The sequence below is a fragment of the Cutaneotrichosporon oleaginosum genome, assembly GCF_008065305.1.
Source record: "Cutaneotrichosporon oleaginosum strain ATCC 20508 chromosome Unknown ATCC20508_contig01, whole genome shotgun sequence".
Lineage (NCBI taxonomy): Eukaryota > Fungi > Basidiomycota > Tremellomycetes > Trichosporonales > Trichosporonaceae > Cutaneotrichosporon > Cutaneotrichosporon oleaginosum.
The window spans coordinates 2,028,743-2,045,219 of record NW_027072170.1 but is presented as its reverse complement, the minus strand read 5'-3'; the positions used below and the strand labels follow the sequence as shown (position 1 = coordinate 2,045,219).

General features: G+C 57.5%; 5 protein-coding genes across 5 annotated transcripts; 3 read left to right on the top strand and 2 right to left on the bottom strand.

The window, feature by feature from the left end:
• Positions 1-157: 157 nt before the first annotated feature.
• COLE_00819 (uncharacterized protein) lies at positions 158-4,863 on the top strand (the record flags this gene model as incomplete). The annotated part of the gene is made up of 10 exons (XM_018421998.2): positions 158-185; positions 231-526; positions 565-852; positions 892-1,351; positions 1,389-3,290; positions 3,325-3,403; positions 3,441-4,187; positions 4,224-4,404; positions 4,443-4,604; positions 4,642-4,863. The coding sequence occupies 10 exons, from the start codon at positions 158-160 to the stop codon at positions 4,861-4,863; spliced, it is 4,365 nt and encodes a 1,454-aa protein (XP_018281901.1).
• A 222-nt stretch (positions 4,864-5,085) lies between these two features.
• COLE_00818 (uncharacterized protein) lies at positions 5,086-5,706 on the bottom strand (the record flags this gene model as incomplete). Its single annotated transcript, XM_018421999.2, has 3 exons — positions 5,086-5,185; positions 5,223-5,427; positions 5,463-5,706. The coding sequence occupies 3 exons, from the start codon at positions 5,704-5,706 to the stop codon at positions 5,086-5,088; spliced, it is 549 nt and encodes a 182-aa protein (XP_018281902.1).
• Positions 5,707-5,964: 258 nt separating this feature from the next.
• Positions 5,965-7,168, top strand: COLE_00817 (uncharacterized protein; the record flags this gene model as incomplete). The annotated part of the gene is made up of 5 exons (XM_018422000.2): positions 5,965-5,999; positions 6,048-6,297; positions 6,330-6,718; positions 6,757-6,844; positions 6,881-7,168. The coding sequence occupies 5 exons, from the start codon at positions 5,965-5,967 to the stop codon at positions 7,166-7,168; spliced, it is 1,050 nt and encodes a 349-aa protein (XP_018281903.2).
• Positions 7,169-7,212: 44 nt separating this feature from the next.
• Positions 7,213-8,581, bottom strand: COLE_00816 (uncharacterized protein; the record flags this gene model as incomplete). The annotated part of the gene is made up of 4 exons (XM_018422001.2): positions 7,213-7,960; positions 7,995-8,106; positions 8,147-8,425; positions 8,518-8,581. 4 exons carry the CDS (start codon positions 8,579-8,581, stop codon positions 7,213-7,215), a joined length of 1,203 nt encoding a protein of 400 aa, XP_018281904.1.
• Positions 8,582-14,896: 6,315 nt separating this feature from the next.
• Positions 14,897-16,389, top strand: COLE_00815 (uncharacterized protein; the record flags this gene model as incomplete). Its single annotated transcript, XM_065626098.1, has 6 exons — positions 14,897-15,062; positions 15,094-15,158; positions 15,194-15,363; positions 15,398-15,721; positions 15,764-16,029; positions 16,070-16,389. The coding sequence occupies 6 exons, from the start codon at positions 14,897-14,899 to the stop codon at positions 16,387-16,389; spliced, it is 1,311 nt and encodes a 436-aa protein (XP_065482592.1).
• Positions 16,390-16,477: the final 88 nt, after the last annotated feature.

Here is a 16,477-nt window from a genome sequence, read left to right as displayed (position 1 = left end):
TCAGGCACGTGCGGAGACCCCACACTCTAATCTCATCCGGAGACACGACATCGAGCTCTCACTGAATTTAGTCCCTCGACCTCTCATCTCGTCTATATCTTTCACTCCTTTGGAGTCCACGTCGAGCTTGACAATACTTCTTGGCCCACCCGTAAGCATGGGCAAAAAGAAGCTTTCGCTCAAGCGTGAGTCACTCTTAATCACTCGAGGCTGCTTGACTGACCCCCAAGCGCTCAACCGTGGCTTTGCGACCACCTCAGTCCAGTCCAAGAAGGCCAAAGGACAGAAGATCACCACAGATGTCGATCAGCAGCCGGCAGAAGTAAATGAGGCCTCCCAGCCTTCAGAGCATGAATCAAGCAAGTCTGGCGGCAATGACGGCTCCCAGCAGCTCGCAGCGGCCACAACGTCTACTGAAACGGGTGATGACTGGGAGAGCGAACAGGCCATTGAGGATGGCATCTATCAAGCCCTTGTGGACCGGCTGCAAGAGAAGGCCGATAAGGAGGTCTCGCGAATTGTTAAGGTTCGTTTTATGATTCCGTGCGCGATGCTTATCGGCAGTCTCTTGAGCAGGAGAAACGGTGGGCAGCGTCGTTTCCACCTCTGCGCATTAACGACCACGTCCGCGATCAAGCATTGCAGTACGCCCGAGAGGACCTCGGAGGAGAGGATGCGGGCTCCAAATCTTTGTCTCCCTCTGCCAACACCAGCGATGGGGATAAAATCTTGCTGCGGACCTACGTGGCATCTGAAGTTCTCTCATGGATGGGCTTCTCAGAGCGTCGGATCGAGGAGTGCATACTCCGAGGGCTGGGTGACGGACAAGGCTGGGCCGAGGCCGAAGAATGGGTGAGTCTATGTCGTCCTCTCCATCTGACCTCTCCCCAGATGTGGCTCCACCTAAGCGACGACGAGTGCCATGGAGTTGGCGAGTTCACGAAGGCCGAAGCCTGCATCTCCATCGGAGACGACCCACTCATTGACGTGACGCAAGATAAGCTTTCTCTCAGCTCAAATACAACATCGAGCAATGATCCTCCGGTTCCGACTGTTCGAGTTGAGCCAACTTCTCTACCTGCGGAGCCCGGGTCATTGTTCCAGAGCTTGGAGGACAGCGGTTTAGAGTCATCATCCGAATCGGAGGATGAGTTGAATATGAACAAGACCAACGAGACTTGGGCCCAGCTCATGCTGGAGCTTGAGGCGCACAAGGCTGCTGCGGGGCCTGGGAAAGCCAGGGGCAAAAAGTCCAAGAATCTCGTGGTGATGGAGACCCCGGAGACTGTCAAGATCAAAAACAAAATCAACAGGCTCGAGAAGGAGTACATGTTCAGCAAGAAAGATGCTGGTGAGCGTTTAAGTCAAAGGAGTGAGCTGAATTGTAGACGTCTTGTTGAAAACCATGCGTACGAAGCGGGATATGGAACGGCTTGCCGTAAGGCTTCAAAACGCCGGGAAACTCGGCGATGCAGCCTCACCCGCCGAAACACCTCCAATCGCTTCGGTTCCTGACTCCTTAGTTTCAGACGACGAGGAAAGCGGTGGCCTCTTCGGAAATATGCTAGACGAGCCTGAGGACCCGGCAGGTATCAAAGAAGACGTCAACTCCCTCATCAAAGTGCGCTCAATGCCGGTTCCTAAGCAGTTCACTTTCGCCGGCAACACTGCAAAGGGGCTACTGCGCTCTGCGCTCTCGAAGACCGCTCGCCAGGCTGTGGTGTCTTATGTCAGGCTCTCCCCAAACCCACGCGTTGCCCGCTCTGGCTTGGAGATCCGGTGGTCCGCTGAGCAGCGACGGGCCTGGAGAATGGACGATATTGCATGCGAAAGCGTCGAGGAGGCGGATAACTATATCTCGACTGTTGCCCTCCACGATTTGGTCGCTGTAGGCAGCCTACCACCTGTGAACTGGCGATCAATGCCCCCGGCTTATCGAGATCTATGGGACGAGCTGGAGCGGACCCTGGCAGAGAAGAGGATGGCCACGAAGCGCCAGACTTGGAAAAACATCAAGCTACTGGTCGACCAGAAGATTGAGCTGAAGACGGCTACCTCAAGCGCTACTAATGCGAAACGCACACCTCTTTCGACTTCGGCTGTTGGCAGTCCGCCTCGCCCATCCACGCCGGTTTTTGTCGACAGGCTTCAGAACATGTATGAGAAACGGACCGCCTCTCCTGAATATCGAAAGATGCGGCAGGCGCGAGACCTGCTCCCCATTGCGCCGTTCCGCGAACAAATTCTCGAAACACTGGACAGCACACAAGTCCTTGTGTTCTCAGGCGAAACAGGGTGCGGCAAGTCAACACAGCTTCCAGCCTTCATTTTGGAGGATCAGCTATCGAAGGGAAAGCCGTGCAAGATCTTCGTCACGGAGCCGCGAAGGATCAGCGCTATCTCCCTAGCACAACGTGTGTCGACCGAATTGGGCGAGCCTCACGGTGCAATGGGCAACGCGTCATCCCTAGTCGGCTACTCCATTCGGCTTGAGGCGAAGATGTCTCTCAACACTCGTCTTGCCTTTGTCACGAATGGCATTGCACTCCGCATGCTGGAAGGGGGAGGGAGTTCGTTCGACGAGGTCACACACATTGTCGTTGATGAGGTACACGAGCGCTCCATCGAGTCAGACTTTCTTCTCATCGTCCTGAAACAGTTGCTCGAGGTACGGAAAGATTTGAAGGTAATTCTGATGTCGGCAACGGTGGACGCCGAGAAGATTTCCGGCTTCTTCGGCGGGTGCCCAGCGATGCAAGTGCCAGGCCGTACTTTTCCGGTCCAGGTCCAGTTCCTTGAAGACGCCGTTGAGCTGACGGGGTGGCAAATCGACGAAACGTCACCCTACGCTGTATGGGACCGCAACCGCAAGGCCGGGGCAAAAAAACTGGAATGGTCGGAAGAGGTGGCCGAGACCGCCGAGGATGCTGAAGAGGACAATGACGACGAGAAGCCGGCGGACCCGATGAAACTTTCGGCCTCGAAGTACTCGTCTCGCACAGTCTCCACGGTCAATCTCCTTGACTCGCGCAAGATTCCCTATGATCTCATAATCCGACTTTTGGAGCGAGTTTGCTTTGAGGAGACCCACCTTCAGATGTTCTCGGCCGCCACTCTCGTCTTTATGCCCGGATTGGCAGAAATCCGAAAACTACACGAGGAGCTGCAAAACCATCCGCACTTTGGGACAAAAGACTTTGTCATACATCCTCTGCATTCCTCAATCAGTTCTGAAGGACAGAGCTCAGTGTTTGATATCCCGCCAACGGGTGTGCGCAAGATCGTCATCTGTGAGTGGTTTTGTTGATCATGGCTTACTTCAAGCGACCAACATCGCTGAGACTGGTGTTACCATCCCTGATATTACGTGTGTCATTGACAGCGGCAAGCAACGCGAGATGCGGTAGGTACACCCGTCTTCCTGCCATTAGTAACACCAGCTATGATGAGAAGCGCCAGCTCTCACGTCTAGTCGAGACCCATATTGCGCGCAGCAACGCAAAACAGCGGCGCGGGCGCGCCGGTCGCGTCCAGGAAGGACTGGCCTTTCATCTGTTCACTAAAGCGCGACACGACAACCAATTGGCGGAGCATCCTATTCCCGAGATGCTGCGCCTCTCGCTCCAGGACCTTGCTCTCCGTATTAAGATTCTGAAGGTCAAGATGGGCAACACTGTTGAGGAGGTTCTTCTCAAGGCCCTCGACCCGCCGTCCACCGCCAATATCCAGCGCGCCGTATCAGCATTAGTCGAGGTGAAGGCTCTCACTGTAGATGAGGCAATCACCCCCATGGGCCGACTCTTGAGCAAGCTGCCGATGGATGTTCACCTTGGCAAGTTCCTCTTGCTAGCCGCCCTCTTCAAATGCCTCGATCCAGCGCTCACTATTGCGGCAACTCTCAACTCCAAAAGCCCTTTCATCACGCCGTTTGGGTTTGAAAGCCAGGCTACGGCGGCGAAGAGGAGCTTCTCCGAGGGTAACAGCGACTTCCTTACAATCGTCAAGGTGTTTGACACTTGGCGTCGCGCCCACGACAATCCCTCTTTTGTTCGGACCTTTTGCAAGCGGAACTACGTCTCTCATCAGACCTTGCAGCAGATTGAGGAGCTTCGCCAGCAGCTTTTGGCCTACCTTATCGACTCAGGCTTCGTCGAGGCAACCCTGGAACAAAAGCGAGAAATAGCACGGTGAGTTTGGTGAATGCTGCCTGAGCTAACAGTGAGCGCCCGATACTCTCGAGGCTTCAAGACCCGCTTCGTCGACGTACCTCCACACCTCAACAAGAACTCCGCTGACGAACGCATACTGGGCGCGGCTCTTACGTCCGGTCTCTACCCTAAGATCTTGACCATTGAGGCTTCTGGCAGCCTGCGCACCATCTCGAACCAGCAGCCAGTATCAATCGTGGGTGCACGCCTACCGGCAGCATCGCTGACACTCAGCATCCTAGCTCCATCAATTTCGGGCTACCAAAGAGCGAGTTTGGGACCAACAACCTTGTCTATTACACGCTCATGCAATCCAAGAAGCTGTATGCGTGGGAGACAGGACCAGTGGACGACCGGGCACTGGCGCTCCTTTGCGGCGACAATGTAGAGACAAAAGTGAGCCTTCCCCTCCGGACACAGCTGACAGCGCCAGCTCTCCGCTGCTTCCATGCAAATCGATCGCAAGCTACGCTTTCAGGTCGACCCGAAGTCAGCTCTTGCGCTTAAGTATTTGCGTGATCAGCTCGCTTCAGCAATGGCAGCCCGACTCCGCGGACGCTCCCTCACCCAACGCCAATCTCAGTGGTTTGAGCTGGCGCTTGAATGCCTTGCCACTGGGGTGTACGAGGAACAGCAGACTGTGATTGTTTCGTAGACTGCATGCTATAGAAGTCAACCACGTCACCGCTGTCGCAATGGACACATATACCAGATAAAGACTGATCGATCTCGCCAAGAACTGGAGCGAATGGCTTTGAACGATACGCACCCCGGGCAGCCGACTCACTGCATCGTACATATATCACGTCGTCTTATATGAGTTCCCCGTGGCATCACAGACAGAAGGACGGCCCTGCTCAGATCTGCGACATTGTGGCTAAGCCCGGCTCTGCTTCGGCGCCTTGGGATGCGAGTCATACTTATTGGCCTTGGAGTCATGGTGCTGGTGTGGCTTTCGCCTCAGCTTGCGCGCGGGCCTGCTATGTCAGCGGTGAAGAGTGCGGAGCAACTGACCTTGCGCGGCCATCTCCACCTCCGCCATCGCTCTCTGATTCCGAGCCTTGCTCGTAAACCTTGCCATTGCCGGGCTGTGACGATCTCTGTTGGCTGCCCCCCGGGGGTTGTGAGTCGTCGCAGCATGCGTCGTGGTCTGAGTCACACGAGTCGGATTCGGATGAGGATTCATCATACGCTCGCGGTTTGTGATAGATGCAGCAGACTGATGTTAGGCATAGAATACCATGAACTGCTGACTCTTTGACTTCTTCTTGCCCAGGCCTTCGTTATCGACCGTGTCCGATGTCCACATAACATGCTGTCGACGAGCCGGAGCTCCGCGAAGACGGAGCACGCCGACGGACGAGGGTGTCTCGGAGCGGCTAGTGGGTGGCGAGCCAGTTGAAGGCCCAGCCTCAGTGTCGGTCGTCGGAGTGATGGTTATGGTGCGCGACCCATGATTGTCCGGGCGGGCCTGCTGTGCAGTTGCTCTTGCGCTCATCTCGGCGTGTAAGATGTATGTGAGACAATAGAATCATGAGGAGAGACGAGCTATGTGCAAGGGTCGTGATGATGCGGAGATCTGCCGGGGCCAGATCGGCCACGTGGTCCCCGGCAGTGTCCGGCGTGGGTTCGACCATTCGTCACCATGGAAGGTAGAGGTGAAGACGAAGCTGCTGTTCAACCCCTCTCGTTGCTGGACACAAACATGTCTACCCAAGTACGTAACGGTCCTTCTCGGAGACGCTTCCTTCAGCTAATGACCCAGTTCCAGGCTCCTCCTCTCGAGGTCTCGTAAGCACTCATGAGGGAGAGCGGCATCGTATGTGGGCTAACTTGTAGCTCTGTCCTCCACGGCGGCTACCACCATCCTCTGGCGCGCAAGTGGCAGAACAATGGTCGCAATCTCATTAAGGAGATGTTCATGTACCCAATCTTTATTTCTGACGACCCGGAGGCTGAGCAGGTGATCGAGTCCCTTCCAGGCCAGAAGCGCTGGGGTATCAACAAGCTCGAAGGCTTCATTGGCCCTCTTGTTCGGAAGGGTCTCAAGAGCGTCATCCTTTTCGGTGTCCCCATGGAAATGAAGAAGGTGAGCTGAGTGCAACGCTTGTCTCACGGCAGGATGAACGTGGATCGCCCGCCGACGACCCAGAGACTCCCGTCATCAAGGCCCTTCAGCTTCTATCGGCGAAGTTCCCGCAACTTTATCTTGCCTGCGACGTCTGTCTCTGCGAATACACATCGCACGGTCACTGCGGCATCTTCTCCACGCTCCCTCCTCCGAATCATACCAGCATGCCAACACTCGATGCCGAGGCGTCTCAGCAGCGTATCGCTGAGGTCGCGCTTGCGTACGCGAAGGCCGGTGCCCACTGCGTTGCCCCAAGCGACATGATGGACGGCCGTATCAGGGCGATCAAGATTGCTCTTATGCAGAACGACTACGGGAACCGTGTCACCCTCATGAGCTACTCGGCCAAGTTTGCAAGCAGCCTCTACGGCCCGTTCCGGTGCGTCGCGGAGATGGAGAGCGAAGGCTGATTACCAGTGAGGCGGCGGGCAGCGCCCCGTCCATGGGTAACCGCAAGTGCTACCAACTTCCTCCTAACGCTCGTGGCTTGGCACGTCGTGCAATCGTGAGGTCCGCAGATTGAAGTTGCCTAACCATGCAGAAGCGAGACGCTGCGGAAGGTGCCGACATCCTGATGGTTAAGCCTACCCTCCCGTACCTGGACATCGTGTCAGACTGCGCCCAGCTCGAGCCTGACCATCCTACGGCCGTGTACCAGGTTTCCGGGGAATATGCCATGGTCGTTGCGGGTGCCGAGAAGGGCGTGTACGACCTCAAGGCTATGGCCTTCGAGACGTGCGAATCATTCGTTCGAGCAGGCGCCTCGATCATTCTCTCCTACTTTACTCCGCAGTTTCTGGACTGGCTCGATGAGGAGCGCTCTGAGTAGAGTTGAAATGCTATCTCGCCATCTCTCATCAAAGGGTTGTGTCTCTAAGTTTCACTTATGGATGTATGGGCAGACCTCAACTTGGCAGTCTCCCAATCTACTCTGACACAAGGCCAGCCCTCTCCCCCATCGGCTATCAACGCGCGCTCCTGTACCACGCGCATTTCTCGCACCCGCATACGCCGCGCTCTACGCTTTGGGTCAGACGGATTGAGTGGAGGGGCGTTATCCAGCTCCGTGTCGGAAGGGATGATCGAGTCCGCAGGAGGAGTGCCCTCCCGCAACGGTTTTGGAGTCGCAGTGCCAGACCCGGCAACATTCAAGGAAAACATGTGCGTTCTGAGGAGGATCTGCTGGACAGTGAGGAGAGCACGCGAGACAGCGAAAGCCAGCGGAGGAAGTGGAAGATCGGAAGACACGTTATCAGGCCGGAGGTAGTGGCCTAACACTAAGGCTGAGAAGAGATCGCCTACGCCACTGAAGTATCCGCGGATGGTGGGGAGGGCGAAAGCGTACGTTTCCAACTCGCCGTTAGTGCATGTGCTCGAGAAGCACACAAGGACCTCTTCGTTCCCTTCTGCAACGCCCACGGCGTCGTACCATGGTGGGTGGCTTTCGGGAAGCAGGCGCGTATACGATGTTGGAGGCGGAGGAACGCCCAGTGTCGACACCAGAGAGACGGGAAGAGGAATGGAGGACAGGGCGACGTGCTTCACGCCGTAGGTTGTATGAAGGGCAGTAAGAGCGTCACACAGTGTGGACATCGTCGTGATTTTGACGTCAGAGAGGAGTCTGTAGGGTCAGTCGATTCACAACGCTCTCTCACTCAGCCTCGAATTGGTTTGGTGTGATAATTGTGGCGATCTTGAGCAAATCCTTGTACACAGGTATGACGTCTGAGCTGACATACAGCCCCTTCCCGATGTCACCCATCACAGCTGCAGCGTTAGACTAGAGGATGAGGGCGGCGTTTCTTACGGTCCAGGAGATAAACTACCCCTTTCGACTCCATCAAGCGCCGCATCTCGTTGCCGACTACACCCAGCGCATCCGCTCCGGGAATATATCCAGTGAGGACTCGTGAGTAGTCTGCAAGCCCATTGGTCCTCAGCCCCTCAAAGATGGCGGTCAGCTCATCGGCGGTGGTCTTGCAGCCGTTGGTGTAGCCATAACCGGTGTGATTTGAGAATTGGACGGTGTTGATGACGTCCACATCGTATCCGAGCATTTGGAGCGGGAAGGTGGCCGCTCGGTTGCCTAGCAGCGATCAGCTAGGTGCACAAGCAGGCGTAGGCGTATACCCGTCTCAAACTGCTTCTCGGTGACTGCTGGGTCATATAGTGACTTACCTACGTAGCCAGACACGACATGAGACTGAATAGAAAGAATGCGGGTTGGATCAGGTACACCCATGATGACAGACGTTTGATGAAACGGGGATGGCCTGAGATTCACTCTCTACAACGCCCACCGCTTTACTAGACGCTGTTGAATAATGTCAAGGCGGTGTTGACTTGCTGTTGCTGTGGCTGTAGCTGTTGTGTTGCGGCGTTAATTCGAGTTACGTGCCGACTTTTGGGACAGAGTATCCTGTCGGCATGTCGGCCTGTCGGCACTGACCGCTGGCGGCTCAACGGCAACAATTGAGAGATGATACCATTACGTACTAGTTTCCCACGTGCTCAAGTGGCAATTTTTGCTGTCTCGAATGAAGCTTTGAAGCTTTGACACTTTACGCTCCAGCCTGTCGTTCTTAGACTTTGGCCTCCGGCGTCAGGCCTACTAAGCACGATGTTAAATGCTTTCTGCGTCTCTGTGACTAGCCTTTCTGTATTGATAGTACTCATTGAAGCGCAGAGACACAATGTGGATGCATTTGAAAGAACCGTACTCTATGGTGCTTCAAACGGCGTGGTGTGTGTGTGTCATGAATGTGAGGCTGGGCTGGCCTGGCGGGTCCTTTGGCGAAAAGAGCCAGGAACAGGATATGACGAAAGGCCATTGGTCGGGAGGGTTTTTCAGTAGGAGAACGCTCAACGGTGGCGTACGGTGAGAGGCGAGCGCAGATGCGCGAGGGGGCGCAGGCAAGAGGGACGGGGGAACTGGGGGAACTCGGGGGGTGAAGGGGAAGACACGACCGACAATGCAGAGGTTGCTTCCATCCATCGCAAGGACACTGACCACTACTTGGTGTGTCCGGCCTATCTCTCCATCCTCTTTCTCTTCTCTTCATCTCCTCTCCTCTCAAAAGCGTCCAACGCACAGAGACCTCCCTCGCCCTCCTCATCTAGAGGGTTCCCCAGGTCGATCCATCCGACCTCGCTACATCATCTACCGAAAAAGTTTGCCCCCATCCCCCACCCCTCGCGACTCTCGTGATCTCGTAGGGCTCCCTGCTGGCAAACATCCTTCTTCAATCTCTCGACAAGGATCTGTGGTAGATATCATCATCCTTCAAACTTCCATCGATTGTTGGTTCGATCTCCCTCTCGTTCGAGCCATTGACATCATCCACCGTCGCCGTTGTCGTTCCCAGGACAATTGACGCTCTATCTTCACGAGCGCCGCTTTGTCTATCCCTCGCGCACGACATCCTCCCATCGTCATTCCTCCTCTCGCAAACGTCGCCCACGAACATCTCCGTTCACGAGACCAGACACGCAAATGAGCAAGGCCTCGACCCCAAACAAGCCACTAGCCCAGTCCCCCGCTCCCAACGCGTCTGCCTGGTCCCGCGGTCCCCCTGCCGCGGCGTCCAACCCTTCTTCCAACGTGAATTCCACTGCTTCAACTCCTCCTCCGCCGCCCAACGGAGCGAGCGCCAATGAGCCCACCGGCTCCATCCCCGTTGCGATTGGCGGTGGCAACACGAGGAAGGGCAGCCTTATGGTCGGTGGCAACGGTGATGTGATGCCTCGTGGTAAGTCCCACCCACCCCTTATTTTGCACCGCTCCAGCCACTGACTTTACAGGCAACCTCGCCTTTGGCACCGTTGACTCGCCCAACCCGCTGCTTTCGTCCTCGCCAGCTGCTCCGTCCACCACTGGTGGCCACCTCGCTGACGCGGTCAAGTCGTTTGGATCTCTGGATGCTGAGACGACTGCTGCGGGCGCGTCTATGATTCGTCCCCCGCGTCGCACCAGCGGTGGCAACCCGGCTACGCCGACGCAGAAGAAGCAGTTGGACCCCCACAACATCCACTCGTTCTTTGTCGGCAAACCCCAGCATAGCTCCAACCCGGGCACGCCCCTGTCGCCCTCGCAAGTACCTGCCAGCGGTCCACAGGACCGCCGCCAGTCGGGCGGATCGTTCCCGGGCCCCAACGGCATGCCGCCTTACCAGCAGATGCCTGGCATGCCCAATCAGCCCCACTTGCGTTCGATGCCTGGCATGCCCGGGGGCCAGCGCTCGCCTGTTATGGGCGGCGCTCCTCAACCTCAGTATGCTTCCCAGCAGGTTGGGCAGCCTGGCTATCGTCCATCGCAGCCTCAGATGGCTGGGAACCCCGCCGTCCGCCCCAATGGTCCTATGATGGGCCGTCCTCCTATGGGCCAGGTCCCGTACGGTCTGCCTCCTGGCACTTCAGGATACATGATGTACGGCCAGCCCGGCGGTGGCTACTACGTAGGTCGCCCGTACGGGGCGGGGGACTCATCCCAGTATAACCCTTATGGCAGTGAGGGTTACGGCTGGCAGGGAGCTCCTCAGCATGCGCCCAATATGCCATTGTCGCCCCGCCAGGGGCAGGCGCAGCTTGCCTCACCTGTCCCTCCTAGCGCCACTCTGCCTCCCAGTGGCGGTGGGAGCCCCCTCCCTACGCCTCCGAGTCGGCCTCAGAGCCTCGTTGGCGGTCACCAGTCTGGCTCACCCATGCCGAGTACTCCTTCTCGTCCTCTGCAGCCATCCGCTCCTTTTACCCCGTCCACTCCTAGCTCAGCGAGTGCCCAAGCCTCCGCTGCACTGTCGGCTGGTGCGGCAACATTTACGCCGCGCGCACCAAAATCTACCATCAAGATCTCACGCCCTGATGGCACCACCGTCAATCTTGCGGAGGAGGCTGCTGCTGCCAAGGGACCCACCCCTTCGACAACTAGCGGTGTCGCTACGCCCGAGCAAAGTACTGAGGAAGCGCCCAAGCCACAGAAGAAGGTCCCAGGTCTCCCCGTTGTTGTTCGCCTCGAGTCGGAGGAGCAAAAGCGCCAGCGTCTCGAGGAGGAGGCCCGCATTGCCAAGATGAAGGAGCAGGAGAAGCGCGAAGAGGCCGAGCGGAAGGAGCGCCAGGAGCGTCGCGCAAAGGAGGAAGCCGAGTCTAAGGCTAAGGCTGAGGCTGAGAAGGCCGAGGCCAAGTCAAAGGCCGACGAGGAGACGAAGGCCAGAATCCAGGCCGAGGTCGCAAAGGCCAAAGAAGCAGCCGAGGCAAAGGCTAAGGAAGAGGCCGAGGCGACGACAAAGGAGATGATTGAGGTACGCCACGCCTCAAATTATGTGCTAACATGCAGGCTGCTGAGGCTACTAAAGCCGAGCGCTCCGCAACCCCCAAGTCTACTGACGTCGCTGAGGAGCCGGCCACCACCGCGACACCTGTCAACGAGAAGCAGGACGAACTGCGCCGCTCGGTCCTTACACCGACGACGCAGTCAGCTGCGCCCTCGCCGCTGGCATCCCCAGCTCTTGCGGCTGCCGGATTGCCGGCAAAGCCGGTCGCGGCCATCGGTGGCACTACGCCTCGGCGCCCCACTTCGTCGCTTGATTCCAAGCCAGCTGCGTCCACGACGAAGACTCCTTCATCAGGCCCGTCGGCCCTCTCGACGGCCAAGGCTATTGACGATCTCGGTGCAATCACTTACCCTTCCTCTGTCAAGCCACAGAGCGCTGAGCTCAACGCGAACGGCGACCCCGGCAAGTTCCGCTACGAGCGCGATTTCTTGATGCAGTTCCAGACCATCTGCAAGGATAAACCGGACTCCCTTCCCCCATTGGAGGAGATTGGGCTCGAGGCCGACTCGTCCAGCGGCTTTGGCTCGACTCGTCGTGCGGCCCGCCCATCCACCGGTCGTTCAATGACCACTCTCGCTTCGAGCCGCGGCTTCCAGATGGGGTCATTCGCCACAAGCAACAACAATTACCGTACCCCGGACGATCGCTACCCTCGTGGCGCTATGCAGGGCAGCGGAGGTCGTCCGAGCCGTACTGCCAGCCAGGGCAACAACCTCCCTCCCATGTCCGGCCTTCCTCACTTGACCCACTCGTCATCGGGTCGTGGCCGCCTGCGTGAAAGCAACCGTGGCCGCCCGCGGGCTGCCCATGACTCCCGCCACCCTGCAAACGACCCTGATGTTACCCCCCCTCGTCGTGTCGGAGAACGCTTGGGTCAACGCTCGTTCGGCGGGCTCTGACGATAAGTCACCTGCCTTCATCGAGCGCAAGGTGAAGGCTCTCCTCAACAAGCTCACCGAGGAAAAGTTCGAATCTATCTCGGAGCAGATTCTTGAGTGGGCGAACAAATCGCGTGATGAAACGGACGGCATGACGCTGAAGCTTGTCATCAAGCTCGTTTTCGAGAAGTCGACTGATGAGGCGCACTGGTCGGCCATGTATGCGAAGCTGTGCCGCAAGCTTCTCGACAAGCTCGACCCATCCGTCACCGAGGTTATCGACGGCAAGCCGTATACAGGTGGTAGTCTCTTCCGCAAGTACCTCCTGGGCCGTTGTCAGTCCGACTTTGAGTCGGGCTGGAAGGCCCGCGAGGAAGCCGCCCTTGCCGCCGTCGCCAAGAGTGACGAGGACAAGGAACGTCTCGCCAAGGCTGAGGAGACAAAGGAGGATGGCGCAAGTGAGGCCCCGATGATGAGCGAGGAATATTATGCTCTGCAGAAGGCCAAACGTCGTGGCCTCGGTCTCGTCCAGCTCATCGGTGAGCTGTACAAGCTGGACATGCTCTCCAAGGGTGTTATCCGGGAATGCCTGATCCGACTCCTTAGCAATGTCGACAATCCCGACGAAGAGGACCTCGAGTCCACTTGCAAGCTGCTCACCACCGTCGGGAAGCAGTTCGAGGCCGTCGCCCCGCCTTCGATGGACGTCGTGTTCGAACGCCTCGAGATTCTCACGAAGCTCGACTCTCTTTCATCTCGTATCCGTTTCATGATTATGGTGAGCGCAACGTCTTTCCCCTTTACTGACGTGTAGGACATTGTGGACCTCCGCAAGAACAAATGGCGCTCTCGCAAGGAAGTTGTTCCCACCACCATCGCACAGATTCACCAGCAGGCCGCCCGTGAGAATGCGGAGAAGGCCCAGGCTGCGCAGCAGGTGCGCGAGTCCATGTCGCGGGGAGGGTCGCGCTCAGGCCACAGTCGCCGCGAAGGCCCGGGCCCGCAGCCAGGCGAGTGGCAGTCTGTTTCGGCTACTTCGCGGCCGATGCAGCAGCGCCCTGTTGACTTTTCCAATATCGGTCGGGGCGTGAGCAGCAACCTCTCCAGTGGCCCCACTTTCGGGCCCTCAAGTGTCTTTGCTCGCGGCAAGAAGGGCGGTGCTGGCAACACGCCTCCTCTCTCGCGTCAAAACTCATCCGCCAATATGTTTGCAATGCTTAACGAAGCGGATCCAACGGCAGCAGAGCATGCTGAACCTGCTCCCCAGCGCAAGAAGTTACAGCTGAAGCCGCGAACCAAGCCAATTCCTGGCGAGGGTGAAAGCGATGGCGAGGGCGAGCAGAGCGGCGAGGAGGAGGGGCCTGAGGATGAGACTGTCGAGGTCAAGCCGGCCATGAGTGAGGAGGACGCCAAGACCAAAATCGCTACCGATCTCAAGGAGCTCTGGGGCGAGAAAGACGTTGGCGGGACACGAAGCGTTGAAGACATCGTCGAGTACTACCGTGCACTCCCAACGGAGCACCAGCACCTCCTGTCGGAGAACCTTACCGACGACGTCTTCCGCATCGCCAAGTATCGCGATGCTGAGGTCGTGGCCAAGGGCTGGGCTGCGGCCCTCAAGGCGGAGGTCGTGTCCGCTGACGATTTATCCAAGGGGTGAGTTGATTCCCACGCACCTGTACTGATATTACAGCATCGCTCATCGGATGGCCTCCCTTGACGACGAAGCCGTCGACTTCCCCCAGGCGTACAAGTCTATCGCGCTCCTCATGCGCACTATCTCTCTCAGCCAGGAGGACATCGATGCTCTCTTGGAGAAGGTTGACATCTACGGGACTCCAACCCTCACTCCTAAAATGAAGCTGGAGAAGGCTTTTGCCCAGCTCGACGAGGAGGCATCGGCCTAAGTGCCCACGAGCGGGCCATGCGGAGCCCTGGACGTTGACCCCAAGCATCCCTCCCAACATAGCAACCATACTCGCATAGCGCATTGCATGGACGGCACAATTTCGAGCATCGACCTGCGTGTACCTTCTTAATGATTACCGTGCAACCTCCCCCTCACTACATACCTGGTAGACTTCTCTACATGGCTTTCGTGGCTTGTCTTTCCGCATGTCAAACGGGGAAATGAGTAGCAGCTCGATCCATGGATAGCGCTCTGGAACCAAAACGCACGCATGTATAGAGTACGACGACTTGCATCAGTGGCGCGTGGGTGAGACGTTTGGTGTTGAAGAAGACTGCTTTTGATATTTAGATGTAAACCTCCACTTTCACCACGTGGTCATACATACACTCAGGTCGCTGATGAAGCCACGAGCATCCTCATGGATTGACCATACCTTCAACATGAGCACCGCTACTCGTGCTGCCCCTCTGGTGCCAGCACATTATCGTATAGCGGCTGTGCTGGCTGGTGGCGTGCTTGCTCGTCTTGCGTTGTTCGCAAGCCCCCTCCCAGGCATGCTTGAGCGCCGGCCAGAGCTCACATCCCCTATCACGAGTGTGCGGAGCTGTGAGTGACGCCATGGCGTTGCTAATGGCAGTGCGTGAAGGCACCTTTCTGTACAAGCACACATATGACCCGTACGCTGGCGGGGTTTTCTTTCATGTACGCGCTCCTTGACGAAGCTGACTCAGTCACCGCTGTATCTACTCTTCTTCGCATACGCAGTGCCAATCGAATCGGCCCTCCTGAGCGCCGGGCTGTGGACGCTTGTGGACGCAATCGGAGCAGTTACGCTTGTGCAGATCTGGCGCACGCGTCAGCCCGCTGCCTCCAAGTGGTCTGGCCGCGACCATATCGTTGCTCTTCTGTGAGCTCTATGCCTGCCGAGCCGCTGACAACAGGTATCTCTTCAATCCATACACGCTGTTGTCGTGCCTCGCACGATCCACAACGTCCCTCGACAATGCCATGGTCCTGTATGCCATCGCCAGCACCTACATGGGCAGGGGCGGGGGGGCGATGGCCGCCCTGGCCCTCGCGACACAGACGTCGCTGTATCCCGTCATCCTGCTCCCCCCTCTCCTCCTGGTGCTGAAGCAGCTTGGGGCACCCACGTCGAAACTGCTGTCCTACGCCCTCGTATACGCCGGCACACTCGGCGTCCTCGCCGGCCTCGCGACCGCGGCGTGCACCCCGTCCTGGGTGGCGCGTACGTGGGGTGTCATGTGAGACCGTCCCCAGCTCGCCCAGCTCGCCGCTGACGCCAGCCTCTCGGCCAGCGACCTCACCCCGAACGTCGGCATGTGGTGGTACTTCTTCACGGAGATGTTTGACCATTTCCGCACATTCTTCCGCGGCGTGTTCCAGCTCCACATGCTCATCTACATCGCGCCGTTGTGCCTCCGCCTCCCTGATCCAAGGCAGGCAGTCCTCATCCTCGTCGGAGCCATGGCGACGTGGAAGAGCTACCCCACCCTCGGGGACATGGCGCTCTGGGCCGGCCTCCTCAGCTGCTACCCCGACTACGTCTCCAGTATGCTTAGAATTGCAGTGATGCTGTGACCTGACACCAGATCTCAACCATCCTCTTTTCTCCCTTACGGTGCACCTCTACACAGCGATTCTGTTACCATTGTTGCACACTCTTTGGCTGCTCACAGGCGCGGGCAACGCCAACTTCTTCTACGCCGCCACCATGGTGTATGGGCTTAATGCGACGCTCGCGATCGCCGACGTGCTCGGTGCCATGATCAGTCTCGACACGAAGAGGCAACTCATGGACCTCATCCCCGGCAAGTACAAGCAGTACAACCCGCCGGCCGACTCGGGCGAAGTCATCCAGGTCGACTTCCCGCCCAACTGGACCGTTACCCAGCTTGCCAGCTTAGAATAGACATGGCGATGCAGATGGATATAGAGCACACTTTGACTATGACGATTACACCCTGGTGACATACGAAAAGAGAAAAATCCGAATTCTA